This window comes from Gymnodraco acuticeps, unplaced genomic scaffold (assembly GCF_902827175.1).
Source record: "Gymnodraco acuticeps unplaced genomic scaffold, fGymAcu1.1, whole genome shotgun sequence".
NCBI classification, from domain to species: Eukaryota; Metazoa; Chordata; class Actinopteri; order Perciformes; family Bathydraconidae; genus Gymnodraco; species Gymnodraco acuticeps.
The window spans coordinates 5,338,341-5,354,492 of NW_022991216.1; the positions used below are offsets into that span (position 1 = coordinate 5,338,341).

Genomic DNA, 16,152 nt, shown 5'->3' on the forward strand with positions numbered 1-16,152 from the left:
GTGCTGTACTTGAATACAAACGGGAGCTACTTGTAATGAAATTGAGTATTTTATGCAATTTTTCATAACTCTTCTCCACAACAGAGCAAAATATTATATTTGTACTCCACTGGTTTTATCTGACTATCAATGTGTGTGGTAAACTGAAGGATAAAGTGTTTCAAGTTTCAAGGGTTTATTGTCATGTGCACATTAGCTACAGGGTAGATATGGCAATGAACAACTTAATTCCCAGGCTCCTCCAACAGTGCAACAGGAATATACATAGTGTTTCTTTATGTGTTAAAACCCTCTAGGATCAGCTGAACATGAGTTAGCCACAGCAGTAAAAATGCAACATACACATTAAAGCAGCACTAATATATGTATAGTTTAGGTACATTTGGCTGATGAACGTACACAGTTTTGAATGCAGATGTCTACTTGGAAGTATTTGTAAAGTATTTTCACAGAGCAGTATCACTACTTATATAAAATACCTAATACTTCTACTTGGACAGTTTCCATCAAATTGTTTAGTGACCTTTTTGCTCTGTATTAAATCAACAGCCGTCACTATGTTTCTCTGCTCGTTAAATCAAGTTTTTTCTTTAATTGTGCACCCATCTGTATAATAAGAAGTTGATTGTGCTCTTGAATGTGATTCTGTTTCACACATGATGATATTACATGCCAGGCAGCATGACTGAGGAGTAGGGTTGGGAACCGAAACTCGGTTCCAGATGAGAACCAATAAGAAAATGCCGGGTACCGGGTACCCATACAAAATACACAATTTCGGTTCTGCTTAACGGTTCCTAAACGCGGTAGACCCTGTATTCCAGCGGGTCCGTCTGCACCGCGGTGCTGCGGTGACCCGGTGGAATACAGGGCGGACCTGGAGAATCACAGAACGGCCGGTCGTCAGCGGGCCGTTGACGGCCGGCTCGGTACGCTGACGGCCGGCACCGCCCTTCATTTTTTTAAACGGCATCATATAAATTGCGCTGACAGGCGACAGAGGTCCACAGTTGCCCCGCAGCGATGCTCCCCCGCCCTCCCGTAGACATTTCACGAGCTCAGTCACTTCATAACACCAAAGATAGGTCGCGGTAACGCTCTGAAGTGAGGCTCCACTACACTAAAAAAGAAAAAGAAAAGGCAAAGTGTAATGCCTGTTAATAGCTTGCCACAGGCATAGCTCCGTTAAAATAAAGCACAGCTATTGTGCAATACATTTGTATTGCATGTATATTTTTTAGTAACAATTTCAGTTAAAGCTTTTAAGAATAAATATATTTTTGTTATCTAAACGTTTGACCTCTTTATTTTACAATTTTGGAATCGAAACGGGGAATCGATAAGAACCGGAATCGATAAGCAGAACCGGAATCGAAATCGGAATCGATAAATTTCAAACGATACCCATCCCTACTGAGGAGCCATGTCGAGATCTGATTATATGCAATGTTAACAATTAGGGATGTCCCGATCACCTTTTTTTGCTCCCGATCCGATTCCGATCATTTGATTTTGACAATCTGCCGATACCGATTTTTCCCGATCCGATCTTTATGCAATGCATTAAGAGAAAAAAAAGGTAACAGATAACGGCTGGTCATCCAACGCGATGAATTCAGCTATCTTGGCTGTTATTTGTTTGGCCTTTTCACTGTTCTGGGCAGTTTCTCCTTCCTTTTAAAAGTCTCTGAAAGTGTCGGTTGTTCACTTGTTTCAGTGCCGTTACCTGAGTGGCCGTTGTGTACTCGTCGTGTTGTTGTTGGTGTTTGTTTCTCAGGTGGCGTATTAGATTGGTCGTGTTGAACGTAGCTCTGTTCTTTCCACCACGCGGAACCTCCTTCTTGCAAACATTGCATCTGGCTGTTACACTGCCTTCGCTTTCAATTTTATAATACTTCCAAACTCCTGACATTTTCTCTGTCCCGAGTCACCAGCTGAACGTAGCCTCTCGTTAGCTTACTGCTACTATTAGACACTGCGCCCACTCTGTTGCCAGATTTGAGAGAATAAGCAACCAGGTCTGAAAACAAGCCCGAAAGAAGCAACACATACATGATGTTGTGTAATTTTAAACCAAAACTAAGGCCTCAGGATGACTTTAAGACGTGAACATGGTCATTTTTGTTTTGTAACATTAAATAAAATGTAAAAAATGTATATAAAAAAAAAATTCCCGATCCCTGATTTTTTTCTCCCGATTCTGATCTTTTGAAAATCACGTGATCGGCTCCGATCCCCGATCAGGTGATCGGCTCCGATCCCCGATCAGGTGATCGGATCATCTCTATTAACAATGAACCAGTTGAAAGAAGGAAAAGATTCAATCCACAACTTGTTTTCATCTGATGCAAAAACAACTGCTAAACTTCAAAAAGTAATTTCACAATGATATGGATACTCCGTATAATTATAATGAAATATGGCTAGACTTTTGCATGTTGTAGGTTGATGCTAAAAATGTAACTTTAGTTTTCTCAAACATTTTTTGTCAGACATGATAATAAATTAAATATCTGTTGGTTTGGGACTGTTGCTTAGATAATTCATTTCCCTAATGCTCGTGTTTGCTCTTATTTTAATCAATATTGTTTATGGGACACTGATTTTTTGCTAGTTTGTTGCCTGTGTTTGAGCATGTGACATATAAAACCTTTGAATAATTAATCAATAAGTCCACAAGTTCAGATAACTCAAAGTGATACTCCTGGTTGCCTTCCTTTTCCCACCCCAGAATACTTTGTTTGCAGAGTTATGCAGCATGTATTTCTGCTGTATATGTTGTGTTTTCCAAGGAAAGATCATGTAAGCTGACTGTTACCTCCAGAAACATCGGCTTTATCACACTCATGAGACACGGTTAATCAGTGAACCGCTGACTGTTCAACATCGCTCACTCACTGTCACGAGAAACAAGCATATCAACTTCTTTATGACACTTTAAAATAGCAACACTATTTCAACAGTGTCTGTGATACTAAACACTGAGTTTAATCAGAGTTCATGCATCTTTTTGAGAGTAAAATTCAGTTGAAGTATTCCTTTTGACCTACAGCAGTCAATGTATTTTTTCCCATTTTGGCTTTTGACCTCTTAAAAGTAATGTCTAGCGAGTAATACAATATTTTCTTGGATGACAAGTTGGAAACAAATCACATATTTGACTAATATAACTGGGGTGTGAAGAGTTTCCTGTTGAGTCAGGGAGATATTTCCCATCAGCTGACATCATCTGTAGCTAAACAAACAGGAAGTAACCGACTGGGGGAGTTTAATCAAGTAACTTTGTAGGTGTCTAAGACCTGCCAAACATTTCATGGTTTCAGCTTCTTAATGTGACAACTTGCTGCTCTTTTGGTATAGAGCACTGAATATGTCTTTGAGCTCCAGGTATTTATGATGAGCACTTCTCACTATCTTCCTACATGTTACAAACCATTAATGTATAGCCTAATCAATTAAACAACCAGCAGATGAATCCAGGGAATAGTTAAAGATGAGCTAACTAAAGCAGTAAAATGCTCCTCAAACGCATGAGTAACAATCGTCTATTATTTCCCACTTGTTTTGCACATTCCTAGAATTATCTTTGCACAATTCTGCACAATGCTACCTCTTAAACTGCACAGTTTTTTCATAGTTATTTGTTAAATATATATAGTATTTCCCTTTTTCATAATTGTATATTTATTGTAAACAGTTTCTTTCTTTCATAGTTGTTTATGACAATAATATTTTCCTAATATTTTTTCAGAAGTTCTATGATTTTTACATTTGAATTGTCTTACTGTGTTATGTATGCTCCATTATACACCAAAGCAAATTCATTGTATGTGAAATACTACTTGGCTTTTATTAACATTTAAAATCAGGACTGTTACTTGTTATTGATATTCTAACAGTAGTATTGGTACTTTTACTCATAAAGATTTTCTTTACAGTATTATTTTTTTGTAATGGAATTGGACACTTTGTGGCTCTGTTATGGTTGGTTTATTCTTTACTTGTAATGGAGTATTATATTTTATAATGGTATTGGAACTTTTACTTTTTCATTCAGGACTATAACTTGTAATGCACTACTGTTTTACAGTAGTAAATGTTAACTTGACTTTGTGACCCTGTTTCAGTTGATTTATTTGTGTGCATGCATGAATAGGAGAACAACATGTCAGCAGCAGATTACATCTACATGTCCTGCTTGAATAAGTGTAACACTGATTGACAGGCTGTCAGACCTTTCGGTGCTTCTTCTCCTTCTCCTGCCGGTCCATCCTCTCCAGCCTCAGCTTGTCCAGCTCCAGCCGCAGCTCCTCGGTCTCCGGGCTGATGCAGTTGCGGCTCACCATCACCTCCAGGATCTCCAACACCCGCACCACTTTGGGCATGAGCCTGGACAGAGCCTCGCAGCCGTACTGGTCTATGATCCGCTCAAACTCCTGGCCCACCACCGCTGCGATGTCGTACACGTCCATGACCGTGAGGTCGGCGACATTTTTCTCCAGGGCCGACCCGGAGTCCTCCATGTCGGGACAGCTCGGCCCTCCCCGGTTTCCTATATTGTTTCCTCCGCCGCAGCAAACTTCCTACCCCTGGAAGAACAATTCTGCTAAGTTAGCGTAACTCTACCGCTTTACACTTAAAAACTACAAACAGATACACCGTAAAGCCGGTTTAAACACCGTAACTATCGTTTATCCATCTCTAGCGGCTTAGTCCGGGCGTTAGTTTGATTTGTTTGATAAATATCGGCTGTGGCCCATCGCTGTCCTGCCCGTGTCCCTGCTGTTAGCTACTGTAAAGTCCGCCATATTGAAATAGGATACTTCCGGCTACACATTTCTAAATAAAATCTTGGCCGCAACAATTTGTGTATCTTTGTCTCTTTGTACATGTCATGTACAATATATGGCAATGTTTTATTTTTCACTAGTGGTGTTAAGTAATTTAGTATATATTTATATATATATATATATATATATATGTATGCTGTATTACTAACCAATTTTGAGGTAGGCCTACTTTATATGAGTAATTCGATACACGAACATTTTAGAAACGCATCCTTCCTTGACTGTTATAGAAACCTTACAGATTAAGATTGGCTTGAAATACCACATGTGGTTGAAGTCGTGTCCGACCTCTACAGATTTCGGTTATTGATACAATATTCAAGATTAAAGGATATTCAATTTGTCACATATGTCAAACTCAGGCAGTGCAAAATTGTAAAGGTGAAATAAACAGAATAGCCTACATTAAAATCGGAAAATATACAAAGTAGTAAAAATATACACAATCGTTAACATTAACAAGATAATTTACATTTTTAAAGTAAAAAGTGAAAGCAAAAAAGTATGTTCATTTCACATAGGTAATCTTAAACAATAATGGAATTTGGTAAAAAAATTAAATCTTAATTTTCAGAAAAACTACAAAGGAAAAAAGTTTCTTGGAGGCCCCACGATCGGTCCCACATCATCACATAACCCTGTTGTGGAAATCTAGTCTTAAATACCGGATTACTTTTGTTCAGATTTTGCAATTAGCTTAGTCAGTGTATATTCTTAAGTAAAGGAAATTAAATAAAAAGTACAAACATGAAAGTGAGACTCAAACATTTGGGAATATTAGCTCGATGGCGCATTACACCCATGTGAAGAGTAATGTGAACCAGGTTTAACTGGTGATTGGTTTGTAGAAATCTGCCTTGCAATCATCTTTTAGTATGCTTTTACTTTGAAGGCGTTGATGTCTTATTCCGGTATCTATCCCTACTACAATATTCTAACTGGACGCAGCTTTACTGGTCCGTGCACAGTGGCCACTTCCATAGTGGTGAGATTGCAGTTTGTATTGCGCATGACAAACATAACAGACAGATGAGGTCGCTGTGAGAATAAATGACAGCATGAATAGACCTTCACTGGTTAGGAACAAGTATGCAGGTCGTTTACTTAACTACTACTAAACTGCTAAAAGTATGTAAATAATGGGGGATATAGTTGAATCCCTGCAAAGCAGAAATGAGAGGAAACACATTGTACATTCTGCCTTAGATGATTTGATGATATTTATTAAATCAACTCAGTATACAACAGCAATCATAAACATAAAATAGGCTTCCGTATTATTACAAAATAAGTTGGAAAATATACATTTGCACAATTAAGTGAACATTTTTTTCCAGAGAGATAACATTTGATTTAAATCAGCGATTTATATTTGCACTGATTTTTAATTGAAATGTCAGATTCTTCTTCAGTCAGGATTCAAGACTCCCCTGTTCCAGTTTCACCTCTTTTGAACTGTAATTTAAAAAAAAGACCCAGTTATAAACCATTTACTCAATATATCCTCTTAATGACCATTTGTATATTATTTACTTACCATGTGTTACCTTGAATGCTTCAAGAAAACTCCACGGTAATGAAGAATCCAAAAATGGAGATTCTTTTTTTAAGTAAATGGAGGCTTTCTGCAAGTACACATACTACCTAAAACACTTTTGCAAAGCGAGTGATCTTCAGACATGATATAAGAGGCTTGGATTATACTGCAAAAGTTTCTAAACAGATGTTTAATCTAATATTGCAGTTTTTATATGAGTCCTCAAATTAATCCAACTCATCAAGAATTTGTTCAGGTTTTTGGATTATGCGTCCACCATTGAGGTAGCAAAATTAAATAATTCAAGGTAACACGTGGTGAGTAATTGCAATTCAAAAGATTATTTTGTGGGTGAATCATCCCTTTAAGCATACATCATGAATATCCAGCTCGAGCAGAACGTTTTATAAAAGGTACTCACCGCATTCTTCAACAAGTTTCCAGATTTGGTAAAGATGTTGGGTTTTCTTGAGGCTGGTTTGACGGTCTCTGCGTTCTGCGGGTCTGCCCGGGCCAGAGACGGAGACTGAGGCCGAGAGAGGCTGGGGGAGGTTTGAGTGGAGGGCGTTGATAGCGAGTAAGACTGAGGGTTTAAGTAAGTCGTGCTTGGTATGTAGGGCTGAGGTGTGTAGGGCTGAGGTGTGTAGGGCTGAGACGGAATGAAAGGCTGAGAGGGTGTGTAGGTCTGAGGAGGGGTATACATTTGGGAAGGGGTGTGGATTTGAGAGGAAGTAGAAGTCTGGGAAGGAGTGTAGAGTTGAGAAGAAGTGGAAGTTAAGGAAGGGGTGTAGATTTGAGAAGAGGTGGAAGGGGTGTAGATTTGAGAAGAGGTGGTAGTTAGGGCAGGGGTGTAGATTTGAGAAGAGGTGGTAGTTAGGGAAGGGGTGTAGATTTGAGAAGAGGTGGTAGTTAGGGAAGGGGTGTAGATTTGAGAAGAGGTGGTAGTTAGGGAAGGGGTGTAGATTTGAGAAGAGGTGGAAGGGGTGTAGATTTGAGAAGAGGTGGAAGGGGTGTAGATTTGAGAAGAGGTGGAAGGGGTGTAGGTTTGTGCCTGTGGTAGTGTTGGTGTGTATGACTGAGGCTGTGTTTGAGACGGTGCAAACGGATTAGTATGTGTGGTTATGTAAGGCTGTGTCTGTGGGATGGACTGATTTGCTGTCGGGGAATCGAGCAGAGTAGGTGGTGGTGGTGGTGGGAAGCTGTCGGGATCTTCGTCTGCTTCATCGACAGAGGAGTGGAGCTCATAGTGCCTCTTCCTCAGCTCCCCCAGACGGACCCTCTCCTGCTCCAGCTGGCTCTCCAGCTGCAGCACCCGCACCTGAGAGATTTAAAACATCATAAGCGACCTCCAATCGACAACAAATAATATCAAGATGATACATTTTGGGACTTGAAAGCCTCACCTGAGTTTCCATCTCCTCTGTTTTCAGTTTGATCAAAGATCTGCCAGAGAAGTCCATCAAAACTGCAAAGACATCACATCAATTATCAGTAAACCAGTTGATAGATTGCTGTTACATTTAATAATAATAATAAATAATAATGCATTACATTTTTTATTAGAGCGCTTTTACAGGTGCTCAAAGCGCTTTACAAGTACACATTACACATATTAGACATGTAAGAGTCATTACTGCGGACATTACCCACAGGAGCAAATGCGGGTAAAGTGTCTTGCCCAAGGACACAACGGCCTGACGCAGTGGCGGCCGAGGCGGGATTCAAACTGGAGTTCACCAACGCCCCTTGATCTGATGACCAACGACCAAAACCGCCCCTCCTTTTTTTTAATTTTTTTTTTTCCCAGAGGATGAATCCTGACGATTTAGGTGAATATTTCTCCAGCTCCATAATAAGATTCATAAAGTCAAAATGTAAATATCCTAAAAACAATCTTATGTTTCCCAGCGGTGGAATAAGTACTCGGGTCCTTTACTTAAAGGTCCCATGTCATGCTTTCCCGGTTATTACCCGTCCCCTTGTGTGTTATGTAGCTTTTTCTGCATGTAAACGGTCTGCAAAGTCACAAACCCTCAAAGTACACCCTGTAGCGAGTAAAACTCTAACACAGAAAATACCTGTCTATGCTGCCCCAGAACGCCTCGTTGGAGATTTTTCTTTTTCCATTTGTTTCTTCCAGGGTCTATTGACGTCACTAAGTCCAAATGGACCAATTGGCACACAGCTACAGAACAATAGACACACCCTCTGCCAGGGTGGACTCCCGAGCAGCTCAGGAGTCCGCCCCGTGAGGCCCCCGGAGCGGACAGTGTGAGGTGGATTTCCCGCTCTGTTTCCCTGGATGCTGGATATAGCTCCGCACATACACACACTCACTCTGCCTGAGCTCCGCGGTGTCCGCTGGCATGGCACACAGACCCCAAGCAGCAACCAGGACACGACACCAGTAATACAGCTCATACTGACGGCTCCTCGAGCCTCAAAGGGCGGAGCAGTGAGCCCCGCAGCGAGCCCCGCAGCGAGCCCCGCAGCGAGCCCCGCAGCGAGCCCCGCAACGTCCCGCCAACACGGCACCCAGACCCCACGCAGCATTCTCATCCGTTTGTCATTACTGGTGTCATTTTCTGGTTGCTAACCATTGTAAACCATAAACACTGATGTCCCGCTGTAACGGTGGTGGACTCATCAGGACAGAGTGGGCGAGCTGACCAATCAGAGCACAGTGGGCTCATAGGGAGGGGGGGGGGGGCAGGAGCTCCAACAAGGCGTGTAGGACAGAGAGTGAATACACAGACTATACAGACTTACAGAGATGCTGTATGAGAAACCAATGTGATTGTGGAACATTGAACAATGTAAATCTATTCTAGTAGACCTCAACAATGGAATTATGATCAGTAGAAATGGCCATGACATGGGACCTTTAAGCAAAAGTAGAAAAACTAAAGTCTAAACATACGTCATTACAAGAAAAATAATCAATGTAGTGGAGTAAAAATTACATCATTTGCCTCTTAAATGCTAAGGAGAAAGGGTATAAAGAGTTAAGTTCCAATACTTGAGAGAAGAATGTCAAAGTACGTTACTTGAGTAAGTGTACGTAGTTACATTCCACTACTGGGAATGAGTTAACAGACATGTTCACTGCAGGATGAATTATAATAAAACATCCCCTCTCACTTGGGTCAGAGATCTTCTCCTGCCCGTGTTTGGTGGAGGTGACGACCACAGCAGCCATGTTATTAACATGGCGCGAGGCCTGCTTCAGGGTCAGCAGCTTCTTGTTGTTACGGTCGGCCTTCACCTAAAATAACAAAGCAGCACTTCAGCATTCATCTACATCTCCATACATCCAAAGTGCTCCTAAAAACAACGTACTGCTATCCAAACAAGTTTTACATTTATAATGAATATGTGTCTATTTGCCTGAATAATACCAGAAATTACTTAAGAAAACAATACACAACAGCAACATTTAGGATTTTTTTTTAAAAACACCACCAGTTACCTTTATGGAGATCAGACTGCTTTTCCTGCTAACAGAACCATTTTGACTTGACTTTGTACCTTTGAGGCAGCAAGGAGCTGAGCTGTGCTCCCAGCGATCTCATGTGAACACGCGATGAGCTCCTCGTACGCTCCTTTTTCAGCCACCACCCGGTCCGCTGAGTCTCTGATAGCAAAGAAGTGAAGAACAGTACAGGTTCAATATATAGGGATTCAGAATATATGACTAATATTGTACAGTATGTTATTCTTGGACACTTACAGCAGCTGTGTGGCGCCCCAGCCAACAGCTTTAGAGGCAGAGATGAGTCCCTCTGTCCAGCGAGAGTTCTTGCCATAAAATTCTGTAACAGACGCTGCTCCCTACAGGAAGAGCAAAAGTGTCAGTATAAAGAACATTGAACTATGGTTTCTTCTTGAATACTTCACCCACATTAAAAAAAAAAAAATGCAGAACTGCCATATTGTCAACATCAATTTACATCTCTAACACAACTCTTAAATCATCTCTTAAGTGTTACTTTTGCTTATAATGTTGCCGGAGAAGGTTTGAAACTCAGCTGTAATTTCTCCTTTTTGTGACTCACCCTGCCTCCTTCCACAATGTCTTTTTGCAGGTCAGCAGAAGCTGTAACCAGCATGTGAACAGCCTGGAGAGGAAAAAAGGAGATCAGGAGAAACTCTGAGTGAACATAAATCACAGAAGTTCACAGAAATGTATTGTAAAAGTAAAGACACGGGTGTGATGTTTAGGTACATCTCCATGTATGTTATATATTTGTTGAATACATAAAAAGTAAAAAAAAAAAAAAAAGTAAAGACACATTTCTTACCTTCATCAGGTCTGAACAGGATCCCAGGATACTGTAATGAAAAACAGAAAAACATCCCACAGGTGCTGGTAAGAAACTGATGGAGAGAAGATTAGAAAACATTTACTAATTTAGAACAATACAGTATTTTTCTTACCTCTGGTTGACCTCCAGTTTGATGCCAGAAGTGTCTTTCTTTGCCTGATTCATTATCTCCTGAGAAACAGAAGTTTGAAACAGAATAGTTAAGAATCACAAAGTGTATGTATGAGTGAGTGAGTGAGTGAGTGAGTGAGTGAGTGAGTGAGTGAGTGAGTGAGTGAGTGAGTGTGTGTGTGTGTGTGTGTGTGGTCCAGAGTTTGTCAGGTTTATCCATTATGATGTGTCCTTACGCTCATTCTCAGCACAGCCTCTTCAATGGCAGTTGATGTGGCGATCATTTCTTTATCCACCAGGTATCCCAGCTCTCCTTTTTGCAGATCCTGTCCTGTTGGACGCAGACCCTAAACAGGATTGATCAAGTACGCGTCAGAAATTCAGCAGCAAATACTTAGTTACAGTATACAAATACTTTTTTTTCCAGGTACAAAAATCTGTACTTTTTCACCACTACATTTGTATGAAAGCTTAAGTTACTTTTAAGCTTCCCACCAACAATGCTACACCTAATATACAAATACATTCTGAAGTATTATGAAAGGTTAACATAAGACCTTCTTGATCCCTTGATGAATTTGACCAGCTACCCAGCATAAAGTAATTCAAAAAATAAAATATGAATTGCTATCAATAGCTGTTTGCTCTTATTACTCTGATGAAGGTAAAATCTGTGTCACCTGTGCCAACCCGAGGAGGCGTTGGACAGTGAAGCGCACGGCGGAGGGATCTGCTCGCTGTAAACTGGCCTGAATCTTTAGATCTTTCAAGAACTGAAGGCAGTGATTTGCACAATCCCGACAGCTGTCAGTCAAATCTGCATGAGAAGGAAACCGGAGTGTTTACTGTTTGTTCATACTGTATTTAGTTTATGCCTTTTCAGTTTCCGTGTGAGTGTGTCTCTTACGGTCGGCCTGGTCGGTGGGAGCAGAGTGAGATGTTGCTGCTCCGTTGACAATGGTGTCAGCAGTGAGGTGGGAGAACTGTGTGACCGCTCTCAGCAAACCACTGGCATCTAAAAACAAGAGGGAGGAGCCTTACATACACTCGTCATCGAAAACAAACATACTTTACCTCTAAATCAGAACACAAGCACAGTTCACTCACCATTCCTGTTTCCCAGGTAAACCACGTGACTCTGCTGCATTTTGTCAATAGAACCCAGAGTGATTTCAGCTCGGTTTATCAAATAATCTGACAAAGAGAAAGAAAATTGAAATGGGAAATGATACGAAAAAGCATTGAGCAATTCTAAGATGTATTATATACATAATGTAGGAGGATATCATGGTGAATTTAAAACAATTTAATAAATGTTTATATACTGCTTTTAAATGTTCCGTTGATGGGATATAAATAACGTGTTATCAAATGAATGTCAACTTAATCTAAAATGAAAGCAAGTGATGCTATTATTGTCAGTACTTAATTTAATAATTACTTTAAGTATTATGTACATACAGTTTTAAGTAAATACATATATTTGTCTTTGGATTGTTCGTTTTTATTTTCATTTTTTTCTTCTATTATATTTAGGATGTTCCCTCTTTTTACTGAGACAAAATAACCTTTTAAAAAGGACCTAAACCTAAGCAATTTTCACTGTTTTTGAAACTTTTATAGACTGATAATAAAAATAATCGCCATTTCAAAAACCTACTTTTATGCAGTTATGGTGTAACTATTGGAATTATTTAGTGGGGGACAAAATAAATAAGGTTTTACCAGGTGAGCTGATGCAGCTGAGGTGAATGGGGTCGTCCAGTTTGGCCACAGCGTCCAGTATGATGCCCTCGGCCTCCACCACAGCACACTGCAGCAGACAGAACTGCTCGTCCTGCAGCTTCTGGGTCAGCTCACCCTCACGACACGCCTGAGGAAACACACAAACTCATCAGTAACTAACCATTCCATAGTAGGTCACACAGATTGCACAGGTGACATAGTGTGTGTGCAGCACCTGTTGCTGTATCTGGGCATGCAGACTGCCCACTTCCATGCTGCTCCTCTGCCTCTCCTGTTCCAGGGAGCTGTGATGGAGCTGGGCCTGCTGGCGGAGGGAGTTCAGCTCCGCCTCCTGGTCCCTCATGGAGCGCAGCAGCACCTCCCTCTCCGCCTGCAACCCTGCTAGAGAACTGCTCAGCTGGGTCCCACTCTGAGGAGAAAAACATGCATCAATCAGTTTTTTCAGAAGAGGATTTGTAGACGAAGTGAGAAAGTTAGCATTAGTATTCCTACCATTTCTCTGCTCTGCAGGGCGCCGTTTGCACGATTTAACTCCGACCATGTCGAGTCCAGCTCTCGCCTCAGACGGTCGATCTCCAACTTCTGCTCTGCATTGATGGTCAGCTGTGGAAAGGCAAGTTTAGTTTATTTGTATCGGACCTTTGAAAAATAAGTCAATTAAAAGTCCTTAAAATACATTTGTATTAAGAAATAATATAAAATAAACACAAGACACATAAATACGCTTGAAAGACAATAAAATAAATATGGGATAAAAATCTGCGTGATGCTCAGCTACTGCTCAGACAGAAATGTAGACACAAGTTTGACGTAAAAGTGCAGAAATAAAGAAAAATGTTTAAGCCTTAATGTATATAAAAGAGTTAGAGCAGAGAGTTTGTTTTCTACTTTTGCTAGTTTTTCTTATATTGTATATTTGTGTTTTTGCAAAACACATGCAGATACAAATATTACCAGGAAAAATGTTGCACATATATAGTTACTGTGTGATGACTCTGTACCTGTTGCTGCAGCTGCGCCCTGAGGGCCTCCAGCTCTCGGAGCAGGTGGTCCCTCTCCAGGTCCTGGGAGCCCTGCTGCTGCTGGGCCTGCTGTCTCAGCGAGGAGAGCTCTGCGTCTTTCTCTCGAGCGGAGCGCAGCAGTACCTCCCGCTCTGCATGCAGAGCTGCCAGGCTGCTGCTGAACTGAGACCCCTCCTGAAAAAGACAGAAATATGTAAGTGCATGAATTAAACCTATATATAAAACCATTTATTTAATAAAGCTGCAAATCTCACTTTTCTGTGAGCCAAACGACAAGCACATGGAGTATTATACTCCTATTCTGTCTGTCAACACAATGAGTGATATATATCTTTTTGATTTATGTATTTAATATTATTTATAATATTATTTAGCAGGGACAGTGGCCATTAATATGCATTTCTGAGTGAGCCAAGAAACATACTATAATGAGCCAAATAAAGGCATCCCAAAGATGCTTCCTTTGACATGCTGCAGAGTAAATAAGACTGGGTAGAGATTTAACAGTCCCAATACATAAACTCCTAAACGTAAATATTGGATGAACTTTTTAGAAACTAAAAATATTTGACTCATAGTCAAAGGGTTGTAAATGTAATGGCAAAACATTTACTTTAACTTTAGCCTGATGGTGGTGCTGTAGAGTTTGTTGGAAATGTTAAAACTCATACTGAGTCAGGTGTCTTTCTTGCTGTGACTGTTGATATCCATCTCTACTGCAGTTTAACCCTTCACATATCTATTTCATGAGACAGTAAAGTGTTTAGAAAACATAAATAGCTCATTATCATACATCCAGTCTCACCATGTCTTTGTTGTCCAGCGTGCTGCGAAGGAGAGCCAGCTGGGCTCTTTGCTCCAGAAGCTCTTTGTTGAGGCGCTGAAACTCCTGCTGCTGCTGATTCATCTGATCAGGAGAGAAGACAGTGAATAGTTACCTACAACAGTCTTTGTTTTTCAACACAAAACACTTTCTTGTGGAGAAATATCACAACAGAAAGTGTTCTTTTTCTGTGCTGTCTGCAGCAGTTATGAGTCTCACCATGTTGCTGTTCTCCCGCCGTAGATTTTCCAGCTCGATTTCAAGCTGCTGTTTGCTTCTCAGCAAATCATCGTGACCATGTTTTGTACCAGAGAACAACTTCACTGTTTCTGCATTCTGCAAACACACAAAGACAAAAATGTTGGCGTGAACCGGATTCTGTGCAACTATGGTCCTACAACAGCCTCATAATCAATATGAAAAAGAGGAGAAAATGTATAGTTATTTTAGGAATGATACTTCAAAGTGTCTTTATCTCAGGTTTTTCTCAAAATGACATAGAATGAGTAAAAGAAACAAGGACGAGGAGGTTTACCTTCTTCATTAAGTCAGCGTGGCTGGTGATGAGCTCCGCATGTCTCTCTTTGAGTTGAGTGAAACGAAGCTCTGCTGACTGAGCTCGATCTGTGGAGACAATAAGATGAACAGGACATATTAAGACTAAGCTCAATTTATATTTCACCAGTGCACAAATCGGCTTACTTACGGTCTGCCTCCTTGTATCCGATCTGAGCCCCGACGTTGGCGACATTAGCGCACCGTAAGCCCTCCACCTCGATCCGCAGGTGCTCCTTCTCCACCATGGCCATCTGTTTGTAGTTACGCTCCTCCTCGACCTCGGCCTCCAGGCGATTCACCTGAGACTTCAACTCAGTTAAACACCTCCGAGCCTGAGAAAAATAACACATCATATCATATATAATAGTTAAACACTCAAAGGTAACATTTTACTGCACAAAGAGTACATTTACTTGTCAAACTTTTGAGTACTTTTGATACATACTTTTACGTAAGGTTTTGATTGCAGGACTTTAAGTTGAAGGGGAGTATTTTCACAGAAGGGTTTGAGTCTTTTTTTTAAGTAAAGGATCTGAAGACTTCTTCCACAACTGAGTATATATCCAATGTGATAATCTCACCTCAGACTTGATGAGCTGTAGTTCTGGTCTGAGCGCCTGCAGCTCTCTCTTCAGACCCTCGTTTTCCCTTTGGTCCACTGAAACGTCCTGTGCTCCCATTTGGTTTGGCAAATAGTACTGTCGTGAGAAAGAAATTAAACGTCAGCCGTCCGTGATACCAGAAAAGGAGGTGGAAGGCATTTTCTTCTCATTTTTGTCTCGCATGTACCTGTGGCATCTGTGGTGCTTCTCTGGTCTCTGGTTGCTGTTCCGCCTCCTCTCTGTCGGTACGTTCCTCGTTAGGTATCACCACCACCGCCCTCTTATATTCAGCCAAGGCAGAAGCGCGGAGGAAGTTTGGTGGAGCCTGTGTATTAAACAAAACCTTTTATTTTCAATTAAGGACTTTACAGTGTGGAATGGGTACCTATGTTAAAGGTCTGAATACTTCCTTTCATTTTTCAAGTTAAATCTACGGAAATATTTATGGTACTTACATCAGGGAGATCTGGGATCTGGATGAAAGTTTTAAAAAACTCAGTTTCTCTGGCTCTGTCAAAGAATTGTTTGAGGCTGCAGGGGAAAACATATCTGTCACTAACATAACCCAGAGATTAAAT

The 16,152-nt window shown here is 40.8% G+C and overlaps 1 protein-coding gene across 10 annotated transcripts in view; it reads right to left on the reverse strand.

Moving 5' to 3' along the window:
- Positions 1 to 16,152, reverse strand: part of LOC117561430 (RILP-like protein 1) — a 33,371-nt gene that overhangs the window by 14,215 nt on the left and 3,004 nt on the right. For 4 of the 10 annotated variants that reach the window (XM_034238849.1, XM_034238847.1, XM_034238851.1 and 1 more), the window contains exon 1: positions 4,236 to 4,794. In XM_034238849.1, coding sequence (XP_034094740.1) covers positions 4,236 to 4,523 — 288 coding nt within the window. In that variant the 5' untranslated portion in view covers positions 4,524 to 4,794. Of the gene's footprint in view, positions 1 to 4,235; positions 4,795 to 6,050; positions 6,306 to 6,808; positions 7,706 to 7,790; positions 7,853 to 9,528; positions 9,653 to 9,915; positions 10,022 to 10,117; positions 10,219 to 10,442; positions 10,506 to 10,688; positions 10,720 to 10,824; positions 10,884 to 11,059; positions 11,171 to 11,503; positions 11,641 to 11,730; positions 11,839 to 11,930; positions 12,018 to 12,548; positions 12,697 to 12,783; positions 12,979 to 13,061; positions 13,173 to 13,570; positions 13,766 to 14,396; positions 14,499 to 14,633; positions 14,751 to 14,949; positions 15,039 to 15,120; positions 15,305 to 15,553; positions 15,671 to 15,761; positions 15,900 to 16,029; positions 16,106 to 16,152 lie in introns of those variants that run through there. The other 6 variants (XM_034238843.1, XM_034238845.1, XM_034238844.1 and 3 more) reach the window with 6 other exon arrangements.